Source organism: Carcharodon carcharias, chromosome 3 (genome assembly GCF_017639515.1).
Source record: "Carcharodon carcharias isolate sCarCar2 chromosome 3, sCarCar2.pri, whole genome shotgun sequence".
NCBI lineage: Eukaryota > Metazoa > Chordata > Chondrichthyes > Lamniformes > Lamnidae > Carcharodon > Carcharodon carcharias.
The window spans coordinates 25,791,566-25,814,044 of NC_054469.1; the positions used below are offsets into that span (position 1 = coordinate 25,791,566).

At 43.6% G+C, this 22,479-nt stretch overlaps 1 protein-coding gene across 6 annotated transcripts in view; it reads right to left on the reverse strand.

Moving 5' to 3' along the window:
• The window catches only part of obscnb (obscurin, cytoskeletal calmodulin and titin-interacting RhoGEF b), a 625,157-nt gene that overhangs the window by 519,594 nt on the left and 83,084 nt on the right, over positions 1-22,479 (reverse strand). For all 6 annotated transcript variants that reach the window (XM_041184481.1, XM_041184479.1, XM_041184482.1 and 3 more), the window contains exon 8: positions 8,255-8,530. In XM_041184481.1, the coding sequence (XP_041040415.1) occupies positions 8,255-8,530 (276 nt within the window). The remainder of the gene's footprint in view (positions 1-8,254; positions 8,531-22,479) is intronic.

The following is a 22,479-nucleotide window of genomic DNA, read 5'->3' on the forward strand; positions in this document are numbered from 1 at the left end:
TGGAGTAAGGCCTCTGAAGCACTTCTGCCCACTCAAGCAATGCAAAGGCATGAAAGTGCCACCAAATGCTACAGAACTGTTCACCCTTCAGTGCGTTTTAGGGGGCAGCAGAGCAATGGGCTGACTGGGCAAGTTGTAGTATCCCTTTGCGAAAGGTGGCCTTGGCGCAGTCACTGGCGGAGGTGCTCACAGCACCTTACAATGTCTTTATTAAGGTTTGGACTAGTATACCTTATGGTTCAAGCTAACAGCTTGCTATGTGGATTAGGAGAATGCCTGTACCTAAGCTAGAGTACAGCATGCAGTCCAATGGCCGAAGTTGCTGCCAATCGGTCAAGTGGAGTGGGGTGGACTTGGGTGGGGTTTTTAGACACCCAGGAGCGCACTACGCACTGGCCATCCAAGTGGTGGCCAGCACTCTCCTGTATGATTGAAGGGGCCTTCAGACTTAACCAGGAGAGACTCTTAGTACACCTATGCTAAGCCATGCATCTCTCTCTTTGATCCTGCAGAAAAAAAATCAGGATAATGGAGCAATGTGATCTAGCGGTATGCCTCATGGTTTACAAAGACAAGAGAAGTGGAAGAGTGCAGTGGAGGCGCCTGGCTCGACAAACAGAGAAGCACCACCTTCAAGATGAAGGGGCAGCAAGGCCTGCTACGCACGCAGCTGAAGATCTACAGTGAGCCATCACTCGTAGGCGCCTCGCTAGACCCAAGGTCCACAGACAGCGCCTGTCACCCCTGCAGATGCCCAAGAACTAGTGTCACCGAAGACTGCGCATATCTAGGGAACTGGTTGGTCACATATGCCACTTGCTGCAGAACTTGAATCTACGAGGACATGGAGGGCACCAATGCCAATGAAAGTGACTGCAGCACTTAGTTTTTACGCCATTCATTGCCACAGAAGGCTGTGGAGGCCAGGTCATTGAGTGTACTTAAGACCGAGATAGATAGGTTCTTGATTGGTATGGGGATCAAAGGTTACGGGGAGAAGGTGGGAGAATGGGGTTGAGAAACTTATCAGCCATGATTGAATGGCGGAGCAGACTCAATGGACTGAATGGCCTAATTTCTGCTCCTATGTCTTATGGTCTTATAAGGCCATAAGAAATAGGACGAGTAGGCCAATCGGCCCCTCAACCCTGCCCCATGATTCAATAAGATCACAGCTTATCTGCCCCAGGCCTCAACTCTTCTTTCGTGCCAGCTCCTCATAGCCCTTAACTTCCTGATATTTCAAAAATCTATCTACCTCCTCTTTAAATACTTTCAGCGATCTAGCCTCTACAACTCTCTAGGATAGAGAATTCCAGACATTCACTACCCTCTGAGAGGAGAAATCCCTTTGCATCTCAGTTTTAAATGAGTGTTCCCTTATTCTGTATCTATGTCCCCTAGTTTGAGATTCTCCCACTAGTGGAAACATCTTCTCAACATCTACCCTGTCAAGCTCCCTCAGAAACTTGTGTGTTTCAATAAGATCACCTCTGATTCTTCTAAACTCTAATGCATAAAGGCCTAACCTGTGTAGCTGTTCTTGATAAGTCAACCCCTTCATTCCAGGAATCAACCAGTGTATCCTTTCTTAAATACGGGGACTAAAACTGTACACAGTAATCCAGATGCAGACTCACCAACACCCTGTACAGTTCTAACAAGACTTCCCTATTTTTAAACTCCAACCCCCTAGCAATACAGGCCAAAATTCCATTTGCCTTCTTAATTACTTACTGCAACTGCATGCTAACTTTATGTTTCATGCACAAGAACACCCAGATCCTTCTATGCTGCACTTTTTTGGAGTCTCTCTCCATTTAAATAACAAGCTGCCTTTTGATTTTTCCTACAAAAGTGCATGACCTCACACTTTCCTACATTAAACTCCGTCTGCCAAGTTTTTGCTCTCTCATTCAAACTATCTATATCCCCTTGCAGATCCCTTGTGTCCTCATCCAAACATGCCCTCCCACCTATTTATATACCATCAGCAAATTTGGATACATTACACTCTGCCCCCTCCTCCAAGCCACTAATATAGATAGTAAATAATTGGGGCCCTAGGACTGATCGTTCTGACACTCCACTAGTTACGTCTTTCCAACCTGAAAAAGACCCATTATTCCCGACTCTATGTGTTCACCAGTCCTCAATCCACGTTAACACATTACCCCCAATACCGTAAGCTCCTATCTTGTGCAATAATCTTTTATGTGGCACCTTATTGAGTGCCTTCTGGAAATCCAAATACACTATATCTACCGGTTCCCCTTTATCAACTCCGCTTGTTCCTCAAAGAACTCTAGCAAATTTGTCAAACAAGATTTCCCTTTCACAAAACCATGTTGACTCTGTTTGATTGCATTATGCTTTTCTAAATGTCCTGCTATTTCTTCCTTAATAATAGACTCGAGCATTTTCCCAAAGACAGATGTTAGGCTGACTGGCCTATAGTCAACTGAGTTCTGGGATATTTCGACCAATGCCTCCACTATCTCTGCAGCCACTTCCTTTAAAATCCTTGGATGCAGGCCATCAGGTCCTGGCAACTTGTCTGCTTTTAGTCCCATTAGTTTGTCAAATGCTTTGTCCCTTGTAATAAGAGACGGTTACAAGATCTTTCCTCCCATTAGCTCCTTGCTTATCTGATATCTTTGGGATGTTTATAGTGTCCTCCACCATGAAGAGCAAGACAAAATATTGGTTTACATTATCTGCCATTTCCCTGTTCTCCGTTCTCAATTCTCCAGTCGCATCCTCCACGGGTCCCACGCTCACTTTAGTCACTCTCTTTTTACATACCTGTAGAAGCTCTTGCTGTTTGTTTTTATATTTCTTGTCAATTTACTTTCATAATGACTTTTCTCCCTCTATATTAGCTTTTCAGTCATCTGCTGCGGGTTCCTAAAAAATTCACAATCCTCTGGCCTACCACTAGTTTTCATCGCTTTGTATGCCTTAGTTTTTGATTTGTTACCCTCCTTGACCACCTTTGTTAAGCATGGGTGGTTCATCCTTCTCGAGTCCTTTTTAACTGGGGATAAATTTTTGCTGAACTTTATGAAATATCTTCTTAAATGTCCGCCACTACTCATCCACTGACTTTCCCCTTAGTCCATTTTCCCAGCCCACTATAGTAGCTCTTTCTTCATGCCTCTGTAATTGCCCTTATTTAAGTTGAGGACACTGGTTTGAGACCCAAGTTGCTCACCCTCAAACTGAATTTGAATTTCTACCATGTTGTGATCGCTACCCCCTAGAGGATCCTTAATTACAATATCTCTTATTAATCCCACCTCATTACACATTACTAGATCAAAAATAGTCTGTTCCCAGGTAGGTTCTGCAACGTATTGCTCTAAGAAACAATCCCTGATGCACTCTACAAATTCGTCTTCCATGTTACCCTTGCCAATCTGATTTGTCCATTCAATATGCAGATTAAAATCACCCACGACAATTGTAGCGCCCTTCTTACATGCCTCCATTATTTCCTGATTTATACTTTGTCCTACAGTGAGGCAACTCTCTGGGGGCCTATATATGACTCCCACCCGTGACCTGTGCAGGAACGCGCAAGCCTCCACGCACAAGTGCATCCAGGAGGTCATGGATGCCACCTTCACGAAGGCAAAAAATTTTTTGCATTTCACCCAGGATCAGGAAAGCTAGGAAGCAAAAGCGCTGGGATGTGAGCAGATCTCAGGTTTTCCACAGGTGCAGGGTGCCATCAACTGCACTCATGCAACACTTAGATCTCCATGGCAACGAGCAGTCAACTACGTCAAACACAAGGGCTTCCACTTGCTGAATATTTAGCTGCTGTGCGACAACCACAAATACATTCTACAGGTCTAAGCACAATTCCCAGGGCAAGTCAACCTTAGCAGGTCTCACATCCAAGACATCTTGCAGGGTCCAGAGAATTTGTAGGGTTTGCTCTTTGGGGACAAAGGCTACCCACAGAGGATGTGGCTGATGATACCCATGCTGCGACCGCAGACTGCAGCAGAGCGAAGGTACAACAAGGCTCATGACACCAACCGAGCTTTGGTAGATCAAACGATAGGCAAATCGCCCAACGGAGCACTGCAATACAGTCCCCAGAGGCTGTCGGACATCATCGTCACTTGCTGCATGCTCCACAATCTGCGCTGCAAGGGGGTGCGGAAGCACCTGGCTGAGGAGGAGATGATGGAGCTGCACGTATCCTCCAAACAGGAAGCAGGTGATGAGGCCATCACACTGGCCAGATGAGTCAGGCTCACTTGGGAAGCCCTCAAAGCCACACGATTCGTGGAGCATGATGGTGAGATGCAGTGAGGACAGTCCTGACATCCTCACCTTGCATCTGTGAGCATTTGACTCCTGTGTGGCTGACAGCGGCCCACATACCCTCATTGCCCAAGCTCATGCCATGGAGATGCAGTGGAGGTCCTAATAGTCGCTAGATTCCAGGAGGATCATGACGACATGCAGTGAGGACACTCCATAGATCTTCACATTGCCTCTGTGAATGTCTGACTCCTGTCTGGCTGAGGGCAGCTCGCTTGCGCTCTGTGATCAGGTTCATATCATGGAGATCCAACCATGAAACTTTAAATGTATTTGATCCTTTGTCAGCCTTCAGTACCTGACCTCTTCAGGAGCATAGTGTCACTGATCGCAGACACTGAAGAAATGGCCCCACTTCAAAGGTGCTGAGAGCACACAGAGACAATGACAGAACTTTGTGACACCTGCCCAGGACATTCTGGCAGCAATGACAAGCACCATCAAGGTGCAGGCATCACTAATGTGTCCAGTGAGTGTGAAGCAGGGTCATCACTTTGGTCCGAAGGTTACACGCTGCACAGGGAAGCAGACCTGGACCAAGACACCTGCCTTTAAGGTGTGCAGGAACCAAGGTTTCACATCTGAGTGACACAAACACTGCTCATCATACAAGAAGCCAGAGACAAGAAGACATTCTTATGAGTTTATTTACAATAGTGAACATTATGTACAAGTAATTAACACCCGTGCCCACGCTGTGCAACTACCCAAGTGGTTATGGTACTGGGTTTGTAACCCTAAGATCAAGAGTTCAAATCTCACAATGGCAAAACTATGAAACAATGTAACTTCATCTGAAACAGATGGAAACGGGTTTGTACTCGAAAGAGTTACATCTTTTTCCAGTACCATGGAGGCCTTCCGTGCTCGGTGGGCACCGCGGGGTCTGGGGTACTTTATTGACCCCTTTAATCACATTTTGGTTTAAAGTTTGTAAATTTCCTTTAAACTTTGTTCTTGGTTTTACAGCTGACCTGAATTAGGGGCTGTGCCTGATTTATCCCAATTTTGTTAATTTAGTTTAATTGTTTTAACTCTAAAAGAGTTACATCTTTTTCCAGTACCATGGAGGCCTTCCGTGCTTGGTGGGCACGCAGGGACTGGAGTACTTTATTGATCCCTTTGGTCACATTTTGGTTTGATGTTTGTAGGTTTCATTTGAATTTTGTCTTGTTTTTGCAGTTTGCTTTTAAGCGGCTGCCTTTTACTTTGTCCCTGATTTTGTTAATTTAGTTTAATTGGTTGTGACCCGAAAGAGTTACATATTTATGCAGTTTCCCTTCAAGGGGCAGTTTCCCTTTAAGGGGCTGCCTTTTACTTTGTCCCTTAGTTTGTTAATTTAGTTTATTTGGTTTGTGCTCAAAAAGAGTTACATATTCTTAACTTTCCTAACCCTGCCGCTATGTCTTGGCACTCCCCAGGCATCCACAGCGGAGGTGGAGGCAGCCTGATAGCTCCTACGCCCGGTATGCGAACACTTTGGCAGGTGCCCTCTGGAGGGCCGAGATCCGGAGGGCCCAGGCCTGCTTTCTTGTTCCTGCTTTGTGGCCGTGGCACCCTCCTCAACCTGTGGAGCTGCAGGAGTCACAGGAAGAAGGGATTTGGAAGGGCTGGACACTCCTAGAGTCAGCTGGGTGGATGGCCCCACAGTGTGCATCTGCTGATCCTAAGGGTGCCCCACGGCCCATGGCTGACTGCCTGAGGAAAAGGGAAGCTGGAATGAGATCGAGCTGCCCCACACCCCTCTCACGTTGACACTGTTGAGGGCCAACTATGGCATCAGCGATGCAGTTCAGCCCATGCAGCAATGCTGGACCAATGTCCTGAACCAGGATCTCCATGGTGGCCACCATCCCACCAGTGTTGAGCTCAGTGCATTGGCATGCCAGCGCTATCACCTCAGACTGATGGCGGATGGACTCCTCCATCGCGCCTTGCAATCTGAGGAGTTCAGCAGATGTCCTTTCCTGATGTTCCCGGATTTGCCTTTGCAGCTCCAACAACCGAGATATGACCAAGTCCGGAGGCTCTTCATCTGACTCAGATTCAGCAGATTTATGGCCTCCAGCTGTACTCCAAGTGCCGGAAACCTGGGAAGTCCCTGGCACTGCCTGCTGTGGTCAGACAGTGCAATACGTTCACCGGGTTGTGACACCGACGCTGTTCTAGAACTAGGACCCACCGAGGTGTGTGTCTCTGCGGTGGTATAGGGCGAGTGTGAGTGCTATGACAGGTCTTGAATTAGGGAGCATCATCAGATTCTTCTTCCCAGATGTCTTTGGGGCTTGAGTCGAGGACCTGGCTCACGGATCCCCTCACCTGCTTCTCAGATGTGCCTGCGAAAGCTAGGAGTGATAAATGGTGTATGACAGGGGACTGCCAAACAGGGGAACTGACTCACAGCATGGTTGTCTGATGGATATTGCACTGCTGGATCCTCACTGGGTTGAGCACTGCCAACCTCACAGGAACGGTCCAGATTGTCACCAGCCAGTTGGATGACTCTATTTTCAAAGCCCGTGAGGACCGTGATGTCAGGCGTTCCTCCACCAGTCTGCGACCTCTCCCTTTTTTTGTGAGCCAGCTTGTCCTGCATGAAGACAGATGGAGAGAGTGTAAGCAGGACGCCAGTCAGACCAGATGAGAAGGATGCCTGACATGTGTGGGTGGTGAATGGTGCCACGGATGAGATGAGGACACAATCTGCAGGGCAGATGAAGGTGTGTGTGTGTTAGATTGAATGGTGATGTCCCTTCAACTGGCAGTGGGTGAGATTCCGGTGGACGTGTAGCAGGTTTGTGAGTCTGAGAGATGAGGGTGACAAGAAGAGTGACTCAGCCTGGCAAAAAGGAAGAGATCATTCATCCTCTTTCAGCACTGTACAGCTGTCCTCTTTTGTAGAGTGTTGGCACTAACTACCACTTCCACCACTTCCCATGCTAGATTTGTCACCTTGTTTGCTGGTCTTCTCCCAAACCGGGTTACAGGACTTCACAGCGGACCTGCACCGTGTCCAGTAGGCACCCAAGGGAGACATCGCTAAATTTGGGGGCAGCATGTTTCATCCCTTTTGCAGCCATGACTTTGCAACAGCTTCTGATCCCTTGGAGAGCCAAAGACCACCATCTGGAGGGATTCCTTCCCACAACTCCACTCTCCCCCACAGTGATGGCCTGGCTGTTTTTTTCTGATTTTTATTATTAAAGTTTTTCAACTTTCACTAATTAATCCTCCAGTACTGTCACTTCCACCACTAAGAAGGACACAGGAACATCATCACCTCCCAAGTTTGCACCATCCTGAATCAGATATTTACCTCCATTCCCTCATTGTTGTTGGGTCAAATCCCTGGAATTTCCTATCTAAAGCAATTGTGGGTGTAATGTCATTACAAGGACAGTAACAGTTCAAGGCCCATCACCTTCTCAAAGCGACCAGGGATGAGCAATAAATGCAGCCTTTCAGCATTACCCACATCCCCCAAACAAATTTAAAAACTTATTTCTGAAGATAAGTGACCAAATTGGAAACTGAACCACTTAAAAAGCAGAATAGCATAGAAAGTATATCAAAAGTAAATCAATGAAATATGTGGATCTTTGACACTAATTAATCATTACAATTAGTCCTTAAAGTACCTAAGTGAAGCCGAGGGGCAATTCCTAGAGGCGTTGTTATAGGTACTATTAACAGTGAAAAGGTTAATACTGCTTTTGTAGCCTCTGACACTAACAGTCATGCAGTTAAACTGAAAATTTACAATGAAGGCATGTTGAGCCAATAATTAAAATGGACGCTTCAAACACTGGGATGAGGTTGAAGTTGCTTCTTCATAGATAAAGAGATTAAACTAAAATTAGTATTTTGAATGCATCATCTATGCTTCCACAATGTTATTTCATTTTATTTGTCTTACCTTTAACAGTAACATTCATACCAATCTCATCTGCTTTGGTTTTAAATACGTATTCACCAGATTCTCCAGATTTGATATTGTGAAGGACTAATCTTCGTGTTGTACCTTCTGATTCAACATTTACTGCTTTGCTCAGTTTTACTTCCTGTCCTTTTTTGTACCATTTCCCTTCAACATTAGACTGAGATACTTCACAAACAAGAACTACTTTCTCTCCCGCACTCGCTGTGTACTCTGTTTGCGTCGTGGATTTCTTCATGATAGTTGCAGCTGCTTCTGCAACAACAAAATAAATAGCAATAACTTAATGTTGAAAAATACCATAACCATTAGAAAATGCTCTAACACAAAAAAAACACAACTAGATCAACTAGAAATGGTTAACAATGGCACTTTACCTGTTAATGAGTCTTTTTAATCCTGCTCTAATGAATAACTTGGAAATTAATGCACTCATACGACAAAATCTCTGACCAATACTTCAAATTTCAGAGTCTCATATTTAATTTCCATGTATAGATAAGGGCACACAAGAGGTCAATCCATAATTTTTTTTTTTAAATCCCCACACTACTTGTACTGGAGACTGAAATTTTCACATTGAAGACCAATATTAGTGGAATGTGATCTGTGTATTGATAGTATTGTTTCCACCAGAACCACTCGGTAACCATTCTGTGATTTCGGAAAAAAAAGGGAAACCTGAACAGCAGTATAACTCTATTCAGTTAGACAGAGAATTTACCTGAACTCCCTTTCTAAAAGCACTCACTTTTACAGCTAGCAGATTTTTTTTTTGTTTCCAGGTTTTTCTAAACTGAATTCAGTCTCTCAGACTGCCATGATGGGATTTCAACTCTGGATTCTTAATCTAGAACTCTATTTTAATCTTTCAGTAATTTAATCACTATGCTACTATATCTTACCTATACACAGAATCTCACAGTGCAGAAGAGGCCCTTCGGCCCATCGAGTCTGCACCAACATGTGAGAAACACCTGACCTACCTACCCAACCCCATTTACCAGCACTTGGCCCATAGCCTTGAACGTTATGACGTGCCAAGTGCTCATCCAGGTACTTTTTAAAGGACGTGAGGCAACTTGCCTCCACCACCCTCCCAGGCAGTGCATTCCAGACAGTCACCACCCTCTGGGTAAAAAAGTTTTTCCTCACATCCCCCCTAAACCTCCTGCCCCCCACCTTGAATTTATGCCCCCTTGTGACTGACCCTTCAACTAAGGGGAACAGCTCCTCCCTATCCACTCTGTACATGCCCCTCATAATCTTGTACACCTCAATCAGGTCGCCCCTCAGTCTTCTCTGCTCCAACGAAAACAACCCAAGTCCATCCAACCTCGCTTCATAACTTAAATGTTTCATCCCAGGCAACATCCTGGTGAATCTCCTCTGCACCCCCTCCAGTGCAATCACATCCTTTCTATAATGTGGCGACCGGAACTGCACACAGTACTCCAGCTGTGGCCTCATCAAGGTTCTATACAACTCCAGCATGACCTCCCTACTTTTGTAATCTATGCCTCGATTGATAAAGGCAAGTGTCCCATATGCCTTTTTCATCACCCCACTAACATACCCCTCCACCTTCAGAGATCTATGGACACACATGCCAAGGTCCATATGTTCCTCAGAACTTCCTAGTGTCATGCCGTTCATTGAATAGTTCCTTGTCAAATTACTCTTTCTAAAGTGTATCACCTCACACTTTTCAAGGTTAAATTCCATCTGCTACTTATCTGCCCATTTGACCATCCCATCCATATCTTCCTGTAGCCCAAGACACTCAACCTCACTGTTAACTACCCGGCCAATCTTTGTGTCATCCGCAAACTTACTAATCCTACCCCCCACATAATCATCTATGTCATTTATATAAATGATGAATAATAGGGGACCCAGTACAGATCCCTGTGGTATGCCACTGGACACTGTCTTCCAGTCACTAAAGCATCCTTCTGTCATCACCCTGTCTCCTACAACTAAGCCAATTTTGAATCCACCTTATCAAATTACCCTGTATCCCATGTGCATTTGATTATATTTCCTTTATCAATATACATCATTAAGAAATCTACTAAATTTCTCAAACAGCAGTTATCTTTCATAAATCCAGGCAGCCTCTCCCTAATTTTAAATAAAAGCAGAAAATATTTGGCAATTTTAGCTGGAAATATTTAGCAGGTCAGGAAGCATATGTGCAGAGAAAAGCAGAGTTATCATTTCATCAGAATTTCTGATGAAAGGTCACAGACTTGAAACAAAGATACTGGCTGGAATTTTCCAGACCCTCACGCCGGTGAGATCTTCCGGTCCCACTGATGTAAACAGAGATTTCAATGGCTCACCTGCCATACCGCAGGGAAACCCACCACAGTGAGTGCTGGGAAATTCCGGCCATTAAGTACAAAAACCGGGAAGATATGTGAACCTGCTTAAAGCTCTGGCTAAGCCACATCTAAAGCATTGTGTCCAGTTCTGGTCACCACATATTAAGAAGGATGTGAGGGTCCAGGAAAGGCTATAGAGAAGGTTTATCAGGATAGTTCCAGGGATGAGACACTTTCATTATGAGATTAGATTAGAGAAACTAAGTTTATTCTCACTTGGACAAAGGAGATTGAGGGCAGATTTGATAGAGTCACGCAACATTAAGTCAGGTGCAGATAAGGCAGGCAAAGACAGGCTTATCCCATTAGATGATAGTACAAGAACTGGGAGATGCCATGCCAGTGGCACCGTTCCTGTCACCTATCCAACCCTGCGCGCCCCTGCTGCAATTTTACCAGCATTGAGGAGGCCTCCAGTGGCACAGGTTGCCCACCAAGGAGGCACCCCCACCCATCACCCCCTACCAGCCTGGCACCAAGTTTTACCAGGGAACTTCAAAGTTTGGAGTGGGCATCTCCTGCCACATGTGGAGAGAGGAGGCTCTTAAGTGGCCAATTAAGGGCCTCAATTCACCCACAGGCGAGCAGGCCACCCAAAGGTGTCCTGCCACTAGTCTGTCCATTCTGCTAGCCTATCTATGAATGCCCTGTTGCAGTTGATTGGTATCACCCCTACTGACAGCCACACCTCCAAATTTGGTATTGTCACAAAGCTATAATAATTTTCACAATATTATTGTGATTTATTGTAAGTTAAGTTTATACGGGTGAGTATGAATGGTTCTGTCTGTGTGTAAGTTAATTGAAATGGAGTCAGCTAGACCACAAGCTTGAAATTATCAAAAGGAGTTAGGTGTAGAAGAATACTTGAAATGCTAATGAGTAAACATGGACGAGGTCTTAGCATATAAGGTGTGAAGGAAATTAGCATTTTTAGACAAGTGAAAGAGTTGTTTGGATTTCAAAGGGATGGTAGGATGTTTACAACTGGTAAGATAAGCAAGGCCAAGCAGTGAGCTTATTTTTCCCAAAAGGAAAGAGATCACATTGGCAACATGAAAGATTTTTATACTATAGGAAAAGTTCATTTCCAAAGACATATGGAACAATGGAATTTACAGATTAAAGAGAGAGATACATATTTAAAGAAGGCAGGATAGTGATATTGGGTGGCCATGGAAGATCTAACAGGAGTGTGTGAAACAGCCTTGAAGAAGCCTCCAGCCATTTTTGCAAAAGTCTGCTACGTCCAGTAACTAAGGTTGGAGAAAAGCCTTTGGAATTCCACTGTTGAGTGGGTGCTGTGGTAATTTGATGGCATGCTTTTTAAAATCTATTTTGGATTGTTGCCTTAAAGAGGGTGTGTAGTTGGGAGTTAGATTATTTAAGAATTTTTGGATTTGTTGTAGTTTTAAATAACTGCAATCTATGTGTGTGCTTCAAATCTTTTCTTTTGTTAATAAGTATTTAAATTTAATTTTTAAAATTTCTAAAGGTCTTAGTGGAGTCATTACTTCTGAATTCAATGCACACATCTTCTCATAATAAATATACATTACAAAACTGTTGTGATAGCACGCCCAAGTTTCTTTTGTGGATTGGTCCACCAGGCACACATCACCAGCCATGTCATAACAGTATCATCAGCAAATTTTGAAATTTTACTCCAGGTTACAATGTCCAAGTCATAAAATCATAAGACATAGGAGCAGAAGTAGGCCATTCGGCCCATCAAGCCTGCTCCGCCATTCAATAAGATCATGGATGATCTCATAATCCTCAACTCAACTTTCCTGCATTTTCCCCATAACCCTTGATTCCCTTAATGATTAAAAATCTGTCCATCTCAGCTTTGAATATACTTAACAACCCAGCCTCTACAGCTTTCTGTGGTAAAGAATTCCACAGATTAACTACCCTCTGACAGAAGAAATTCCTCCTCATCTCTGTCTTAAATGGACAACCCCTTACATAAGGTTATGCTCCCTGGTCCTAGACTCTCCCACAAGGGGAGACAATCTCTCTACATCTACCCTAAGAATCTTATATGTTTCAATAAGGTCAACACTCATTCTTCTAAACTGCAATGAGTACAGGTCCAACCTACTCAACCTCTCCTCATACGAAAATCCCTGCATACCTGGAATCAACCTATTGAACCTTCTCTGGACTACCTCCAATGCCCGTATATCTTTCCTTAGATAAGGGCACCAAAATGATTCACAGTATTCTAGGTGTGGCCTTGTATAGTTTTAGCAAAACTTTCCTATTTTTATATTTCGTTTCCTTTGAAATAAAGGCCAACGTTCCATTTGCCTTCCCTATTACCTGCTGAACTTGTATGCTAGATTTTTGTGATTCATGCATAAGGATACCAAATCCCTCTGTGCTGCAGCTTCCTGCAGTCTTTCTCCATTTAAATAATATTCTGCTCTTCTATTCTTCCTGCCAAAGTGCATAACCTCACATTTTCCCACATTATATTCCATCTGCCAAGGTTTTGCCCATTCACTTTAACCTATCTATATTCCTCTGTAGACTCTTTGTGTCATCCTCAGTTTGCCTTCCCACCTACTTTTGTGTCATCTGCAAACTTGATGATAGTACATTCACTTCCCTCATCCAAGTCATTAATTTATAATGTTGTAAATAATTTGTAAATAATTGTGGCGCCAGCACTGATCCCTGCGGCACTCCACTAGTTACAGGTTGCCATCCTGAAAAAGGACTCCTTATCCCAACTCTCTGTCATCTATTAGTTAGCCAATCCTCTAGCCATGCTAATATACTACCCCCAACACCATGGGCTCTTATCTTATTAAGTAGCCTCATGTGCAGTATCTTATCGAATGCCTCTTGGAAATCCAAATATATTATATCTACTGGTTTCCCTTTATCTATCCTCCTCAAATTTGTCAGGCATGATTTCCCCTGCATGCAGCCATGCTGACTCTGCTTGATTATATTATGCATTTCTAAATGCTTTGTTATTATATCCTTTATAATAGACTCTAACATTTTCCTAATAACGGATATTAAGCTAACTGGCCTATAGTTATCTGTTTTTTGCCTCCTTCCCTTCTTGAATAAGGGCATTGGCAGTTTTCCAATCCGCTGGAACTTTTCCAGAATCTAAGGATTCTTGGAAGATTACTACCAGTGCATCCACTATCTCTGTAGCTGCTTCCTTTAATATCCTAGGATGCAATCCATCAGGTCCAGGAGACTTATTGGCCTTTAGCCCCATTAGTTTCCCTAGTACTTTTTCTCATGTGATAGTTATTGTATTTATTTCCTCCCCCCATTTTGCCCCTTGATTATTTAGCATTTTTGGAATGCTATTCCATTTATATGTATCAAAAATAGCTGTGATCCTAGTACTGAACCTTGGGGATCGCCACTGTCTCCCATTCTCCAGTCTGAGAAACCGCCATTTATCACAAATTGCTGTATTCTGTCCTTAAGTCATTTTCTTATCCAAGCTGACACTGGTCCTCTTATTCTAGAAGCCTCAATTTTATTAACCAGCCTTTTATGTGGTACTTTGTCAAAGGCTTTCTCAAAATCCATATAGAAAGCATCCATTGCATTCCCATCATCAACGTTCTCTGTTCCTTCATACAAAAATTCAATTGGATTAATCCAACACGATCTGTCTTTTACAAATCTGCGCTGGGAAGATTGAAATGTTAAGGCAAGTCCTTCTGTTATCTCCACTTCCTTTAGCAACTGAGATGTAGTCATCCGGACCTGGTGATCTATCCACTCTAATCATAGTTAGCCTTTCCAGTATATCCTTCCTATTACCGAATCTCAGAATCTGTCCAGTGCAGAATGAGGCCATTTGACCTATTGAGTCCCCACTGGCTCACAGAAAGAGCATTCCACCTAATCCTGGCTCATCCTCATAACTTTGCACATTCTTTCTTTTCAAAATTCCTTCTTGAATACCTCAATCGAACCTGCCTCCACTACCCTTTCAGGAAGTTCGTTCCAGAGTCCAACCACCCTCTGGATGAAAAACAATTTCCTCATATCCCTTCTACTCCTTTTGCCCATTATTTTGAATCTGTGCCCTCTAATTCTTGATGTACTCTTGAGTGGGAATAGCTTCTCACTATTAATCCTGTCCATACCCCTCAGGATCTTGAATACCTCAATGAAGTCTCTTCTTAGCCTTTTTTTCTCCAAAAAAAACAGATCCAACCTCTCCAATCTATCCTCGTAGCTACAGTTGTTTATCCCTGGAATCATTCTTGTGAATCTCCTCTGTACTCTCCCCAATGCCTTTACATCTTTCCTCAAGTATGACACCCAGAACTGGACACACTACTCCAGCTGAGGCCTAGCTAATGTCTTATACATGTTATAGCACAGCAGATGGTAAATGCTGAGCTGCTCAAATCCCAGAGGGAAACTTGAAACAGCTGCCACAACTCTTTTTGCAATTTGTATTTCATTTCGAGATGCGTGCCTTGAATTCAGTAGTAATAAGTCCACAGAATCTTAGAGGTTTTCTCACAAAACTAAATTAAATGTTTATTAATAAGAGAAAAAGGTTTAAGCACATATATAGGTCTACAAAGTACTACTATGATAACTCCTAGCTCCCCAAATTAATCTGACCCCCAGTTACACCTCCATTAAGGCAACAGTAAAACAAAAATAGATTTTAACAAACCCAGGCAAAGCTATCCAATACCCTGGACAGTGATATTCACAGTGAGTTTTCTTAGCTTTGGTTCCTTTGGACAGCAACTTGATACCTAGAGGCTGGAGCTTTTTACACTTGTTAGATCTTAGAATGCCTTCTTCCTTACACATAACCTCATCTCCTTTATACATGTTCCTCCCTCTTCAAAAAAAAATTCCATTGTTCCAATATGTCTTTGCAACTTTACTTTTTCCATAATATAAATCTTCCATAGTACTCATATTATCAGTAACCTTCGGGAAAAATAAACATACTGTTTGGCTTTGTGTAACACCTTATCATCTCTTTGAAATTCACTACTCTGGTTTATCTAAAAATGTAAATGTTCCTCACACCTCACATTCCAAACCTTCAACCATGTTTACGTATTTAGCATTTCAAACCTAGCTTCCATTTGATCATTCAAAAACTCCAGACTAGCTGGCTCAAATTCAATTAAATCCGCACCCACCACACCCCCCCGCCCAACACACACAAACTAATCCAAAACCCCATTAACCCACTTTTACAATAAATCACAATAATATTATGAAAATTATATTTTCATGACATTCAAGTTTAATATAACCTCCTTATTCTTGTACTTAATGCCCCTGTTAATAAAACCTAGGATAACATATGCTTTATTAACAGCTCACTCAAAATGCTCTGCTACCTTCAATCACTCATGTACATATACATCTAGGTCCCTTTGTTCCTCCTCCTTTAGAGTTTCTCCCTTTATTTTATACTGTCTCTTCACATTCTTCCTGAAAAAATGAATCACCTCACACTTTTCTGCATTGCACTTCATGTGCCATTTTCTGTCCAATCCACTAACATGCCTATGTCCTTTTAAAGTTCAAGACTATCCTCATCACAGTTGACAATGTTTCCAATCTTCATTTCATTCACAAAGTTTGAAATCATGCCCTGTACTCCACAGACTAGGTCATTAATATATATCAAAAAGAGCAAGGATCCCAACACTGATCCCTGGGGAATTCCAGACCTTCCTCCAATCTGAAATACGACCACTTATCACTACTCTCTGTTTCCTGTCACTGAGCCAATTTCTTATCCAAGTGCCCACTTTCCCTTTTGATCCATGAGCCAGAATTTTGCTCACAAGCCTGTTGTGTGGCACTATTTCAAACGCCTTCTGAAAATCCATATACACCACAATAATAGTATTGCCCTTATCAACCTTCTCTGTTATCTCCTCATCCTATTCATTACTTCTACCTTCTTGCTTCTACCAATGCTTTCTTAGCATCCTCATCCTTAGTAAATACAAAGTACTCGTTAAATATTCAAATCTTGCCCTAAGCTGCAAAGCATATGTCACCCTTTTTGTCCCTAATAGATCACATGTCACCTTAAAGATCATATATACCATCCTTAAAGATCACCTATCGCTCCATTCAAGGCGTAGGGATCAAAGGATATGGGGAGAAAGCAGGAGCAGGCTATTGAGTTGGATGATCAACCATGATCATAGTGAATGGCGGAGTGGGCGCGAAGGGCTGAATGGCCTACTCCTGCTCCTATTTTCTATGTTTCTATTACATTGTCTCATTCTCATCCTTGTTTTCAAATCCCTCCTTTGTTTCACCTATCCGTAACACAGTTATCTCCTCCAGCTCGACAATCCTCCCACATATCTGTGCTCCTCCAATTGTGGTCTCTTGTAAACCCCTAATTTTAATTGCTCCACAATTGGCAGCCATGCCTTCAGTTGTCTGGGCCCTAAGCTCTGAAATTCCTTCCTAAAACTTCCTTTCTTCACCTCTCTGCTTCTCTTTTCTCATTTAAGGTGTTCCTTAAAACCTAATTCTTTGACCAAGTTTATGATCATCTGCTGTAACATCTGCTTAGGTGGCTCTATGTCAAATTTTGTTTGATCACACTTCTGAGAAGCACCTTGGAACCTGTTACCACATTGAAGGTGCTTTATCAATGCAAGGTGCTGCTGTAATAATAGCTTGTCACTATCACAAAAGCAGCAATCAAGTTTACTTTTACCTTTGATCTTAACTTGGAATGTTAGGCTGTCATCATTAGACATGCAGGTGTAGTTTCCTTGGTCGCTCTGCTGCACTTTTCTGATGACAAGTTTGCATTGTGTTCCCAGAGAGATGATGGTTATCTTCTGGTCCTGTTTAACCTCTTTTTGATGCTTTCTCCACACGACCACAGCACTAGCTGGTGACACCTTACAAGACAGTTCCAAACTTTCCGAGGCTACTGATATAATTTCTGGAGGAGTTCTAGGCTTGTTTATGAACTTCACACCTGCATCTGCACATTACCATTACAATTGGCACTTTAAATCAAACTGACTAGAAATCGCAACAGGTACTAATATTTAGTTTAATACAGACTCTTAACAAAAAAACAAATTTCCCTATTAGCACCTCTGACATACCGAAATTAATATAACTAGGCTGGAAAAAGATCTATTAGTGCTGGTGTATGCTGGTATTAGTTTTGACAACTCAGCAGTGCATTTGGAATATGAATTGAGTTTGGGATACCAGATTTAGAAACACAGAAACAGAGAAAATAGGAGCAGGAGTAAGCCATTCGGCCCTTTGAGCTTGCTCCGCCATTCATTATGATCATGGCTGATCATCCTACTCAACAACCTGCTCCCGCTTTCTCCCCATACCTTTTGATCTCTTTCACCCCAAGAGCTATATCTAACTCCTATAATGTTTTGGTCTCAACTACTTTCTGTGGTAATGAGTTCCACAGGCTCACCACTCTCTGGGTGAAGAAATTTCTCATCTCAGTCCTAAATGGTTTACCCCATTTCCTCAGACTGTGACCCCTGGTTCTGGATTTCCCAACCATCGGGAACATCCTTCCTGCATCGGCCCTGTCTAGTCTGTTAGAATTTTATAGGTTTCTATGAGACACCCCTTCATTCTTCTGAACTCCAGCGAATACGATCCTAATCGGCTCAATCTCTCCTCATATGTCAGTCCTGCCATCCCAGGAATCAGTCGGGTAAACCTTCGCTGGACTCCCTCTATAGCAAGTATATCTTTCCTCAGATAAGGAGACCAAAACTTCACACAATATTCCAGGTGTGGTCTCACCAAGGCCCTGTACAATTGCAGCAAGACATCCCTGTTCCTGTACTCGAATCCTCTGGCTATGAAGGCCAACATACCATTTGCTTTCTTTACCTGCTGCACCTGCATGCTTACATTCAATGACTGGTGTACAAGTACACCCAGGTCTCATTGCACATTCCCCTCTCTCAATTTATAGCCATTCAGATAATAATCTGCCTTCCTGTTTTTGCTACCAAAATGGATAACCTCACATTTATCCACATTATACTGCATCTGCCATGCATTTGCACACTCACTCAGCTTGTCCAAATCACACTGAAGCATCTCTGTATCCTCCTCACACCGTACCCTCCCACCCAGCTCTATGTCATCTGCAAATTTGAAGATATTACATTTAATTCCCTCATCTAAATCATTAATGTATATTGTGAATAACTGGGGTCCCAGCACCGATCCCTGTGGTACCCCACTAGTCACTGCCTGCCATTCGGAAAAAGACCTGTTTATTCCTACTCTTTGTTTCCTGTCTGCCAACCAGTTTTCTATCCATCTCAATACACTACTCCCAGTCCCATGTGCTTTACTCTTACACGCCAATCTCTTACGTGGGACTTTGTCAAAAGCCTTCTGAAAGTCCAAATAAACCAAATCCACTGGCTCCCCCTCATCAACTCTACTTGTTACATCCTCGAAAAATTCCAGTAGATTTGTCAAGCATGCTTTCCTTTTCGTAAATCCATGCTGACTCTATCCAATTCTACCACTGTTTTCCAAGTGCTCAGCTATTAAATCTTTTAAAATGGACTCCAGAATGTTCCCCACTACAGACGTCAGGCTGACTGGTCTATAATTCCCTGTTTTCTCTCTGCCTCCCTTTTTAAATAGTGGGATTAAATTAGCTACCCTCTAATCTGTAGGAACTGTTCCAGAGTCTCAGAAGATGACCACCAATGCATCCACTATTTCTAGGGCCACTTCCTTAAGTACTCTGGGATGTGGATTATCAGGCCCCAGGGATTTATCAGCCTTCAACCCCATCAATTTCCCCAACACCATTTCCCTACTAATACTGATTTCTTTCAGTTCCTCCCTCTCACTAAACCCTGTGTTCCCCAACATTTCTGGTGTGTTATTAGTGTCTTGCTTTGTGAAGACAAAACCAAAGTATGTATTTAGTTGGTCAGCCATTTCTTTATTTTCCCATTATAAATTCCCCTGTTACTGACTGTAAGAGACCTACATTTGTCTTCACCAATCTTTTTCTTTTCACATATCTATAGAAACTTTTACAGTCAGTTTTTATGTTCCCTGCAAGCTTACTCTCCTATTTTCCCCTTCTTAATCAATCCCTTGGTCCTCCTTTGCTGAATTCTAAACCGCTCCCAATCCTCAGGTCTGTTGTTGTTTCTGGCCAATTTGTATGCCTCTTCTTTGCATCTAATACTATCTCTAATTTCCCTTGTAAGCCATGGTTTGGATGTTGGAAGGGTGCTGATTTTAGCTTTGAGACCCCAGCATTAATGTTGGACTGTGCTAGTATAAGCTTGGTTGTTCCTACTTTAATTCTCAAATTATAGCATCGCCAAAACCTTGTTGCAGCTTAAGTGATAACAGGTTCCTGACACAAGCACCCCGGCAAAAATAATATAGCACCAGATATCTGTACTACGACTCTCTACTAAAACAAGTATATAAACAAGTAGTTATATTTCAAACAACAGTCACAAAACAAACCAACATTAGGATTCTACAGCTATGTAGATAGACAGAAATTAAAATAGCACCACATTTCCATTAACTCTTGAGCTGATATTGCCAAGAGATTACAAGTAAAGAGCGTAGAACACATTGGGTGGAATCGTCCCAGATTTGCACAGCGGTAGCGAGCAGGAAAACAAAGTTTTGCCCGCCAGCCGCAATGGTAGTTTTTCATGCCGTATCGTCCCAAACCTGCCACATTAACTATGCACTCCCAGGATACACGCTTTTGATGGCAGGGAGGCTCCGATTCACCTGCCACGCCATCACCTCACCGCTTCATCATGCCAGGCACCACATTTGAAGTACAGCCGCTTCCAGCCCAGGACTGCAGCAAATAAGACATGGCCCCAAAAGGCAAAAAGGCTGCAGCCTTCCAGCGCCTTTTGGATGCCGTGGAGGCCCACCGTGATGTCTACCCCTGATCTGGTCACAGGAGGGGCAGCAACATTACCACTCCAGCTTGGTAAGCGATGGCAGTGGTGATCAGTCCAATGCTGCAAAGAGGTTGGCCATCCAATGCAGATAGAGGGTGAATGATCTCATCCATGCAACCAGGGTATGGCAACCATCTCATCACTCTAAACCCACACACTCTAGCCCATCACACATTCACTGGTATCTCACTCACTCAGCTCAAGGGACATCACCGCCCATTCTCACAAACATATCCTCAATCTGGACTCATCTCCTCTGGAGACTGTCTTCTCAGCCCTCAATCTTTTTTATTCATTCATGGGATGTGGGCTTCACTGGCTGGAACAGTATTTATTGCCCATCTTTACTTGCCTTTGGGAAGGTGGCGGTGAGCTGCCTTCTTGAATCGCTGCAGTCCATGTGGTGTAGGTACACCCACAGTACTGTTAGGGTGGGAGTTCCAGGGTTTTGACCCAGCGACTGTGAAAGAACAACGATATATTTCCACGTCAGGATGGTGAATGACTTGGAGGGGAACTTCCAGGTGATGGTGTTCCCATCTATCTGCTGCCCTTGTCTTTCTAAATGGTAGTGGTCGTGGGTTTGGAAGGTGCTGTCGAAGGAGCATTGGTGAATTCCTGCCGTGCATCATGTAGATGGCACACATTATTACTACTGTGCATCAGTGGTGGAGGGAATGAATGTTTGTGGATGTGGTGCCAATCAAGCGGGCTGCTTTGTCCTGGACAGTACCAAGCCTCTTGAGTGTTGTAGGAGCTGCACTCATCCAGGCAAGTGGGGAGTATCCTATCACACTCCTGACTTGTGCCTTGCAGATGGTGCCCATGCTTTGGGGAGTCAGGTGAGTTACTCATTGCAGGATTCCTAACCTCTGACCTGCTCTTAGAGCCACAGTATTTATATGGCTAGTCCAGTTCAGTTTCTGGTCAATGGTAACCCCCCCACCCCAGGTTGTTGATAGTGGGGGATTCAGTGATGGTAATGCCATTGAACGTCAAGGGCCGATGGTTGGATTCTCTCTTGTTGGGGATGGTCTTTGCCTGGCACTTATGTAGCAAGAATGTTACTTGCCATTTGTCAGCCCAAGCCTGGATATTGTCTAGGTCTTGCTGCATTTTGACATGGACTGCTTCAGTGTCTGAGGAGTTACGGGTGGTGCTGAACATTGTGCAATCATCAGCAAACATCCCTACTTCTGACCTTATGATCTTGAGGCCACTTACACAGATCAACATGTGCCCCCACACATCCTGGGATCCCCTCATCCTGCAGCGTCTTCCCTTGCCTGAGGCCACTTCTCCCTCTTCCTCAAACAAGCTCTAGCCCTGCAGCTGTTGAAAATCCACCTACATATGGTTGATCTGGAAGTTACAGACCTGCCCGTGAGCCCCCCTAAAAGTGATGTGGTTCTGTCTGTGAAGCTTGGCGCTGATGACTGCGAGTGCTAACCGAAGCAAGGTAGACACACAAACCTTGAAATCCTGAGCAAAGTGCAGCTAGCCAAGTGCACGCCTTATATATGCTGTTGGGAAACATGTCAGTGGGAATGGCGGCAATCCAGCGGGGAGGGATGAGTCCAGCAGGTTGGCTTTATAATGATATACATAGGTATTACAATGAGGTTGCCAATGTCCGAAGACGAGAAACGTGGCCTGCCGTCAACGGGCTGATGGGGCGATCACAAACTGGTTTCATGACATCCTGAAACCGATTTTTGGCCTCATCGCCATGTTGTCTGCTCACGCCACCAAGCATGCTTGATGCTAGCGGGCACAGAAAACCCTGGCCACTGGGTGAGAAATTTGGCTCATCAGCGCACCCTTATTGGGTGCTAAGGGTGACTTT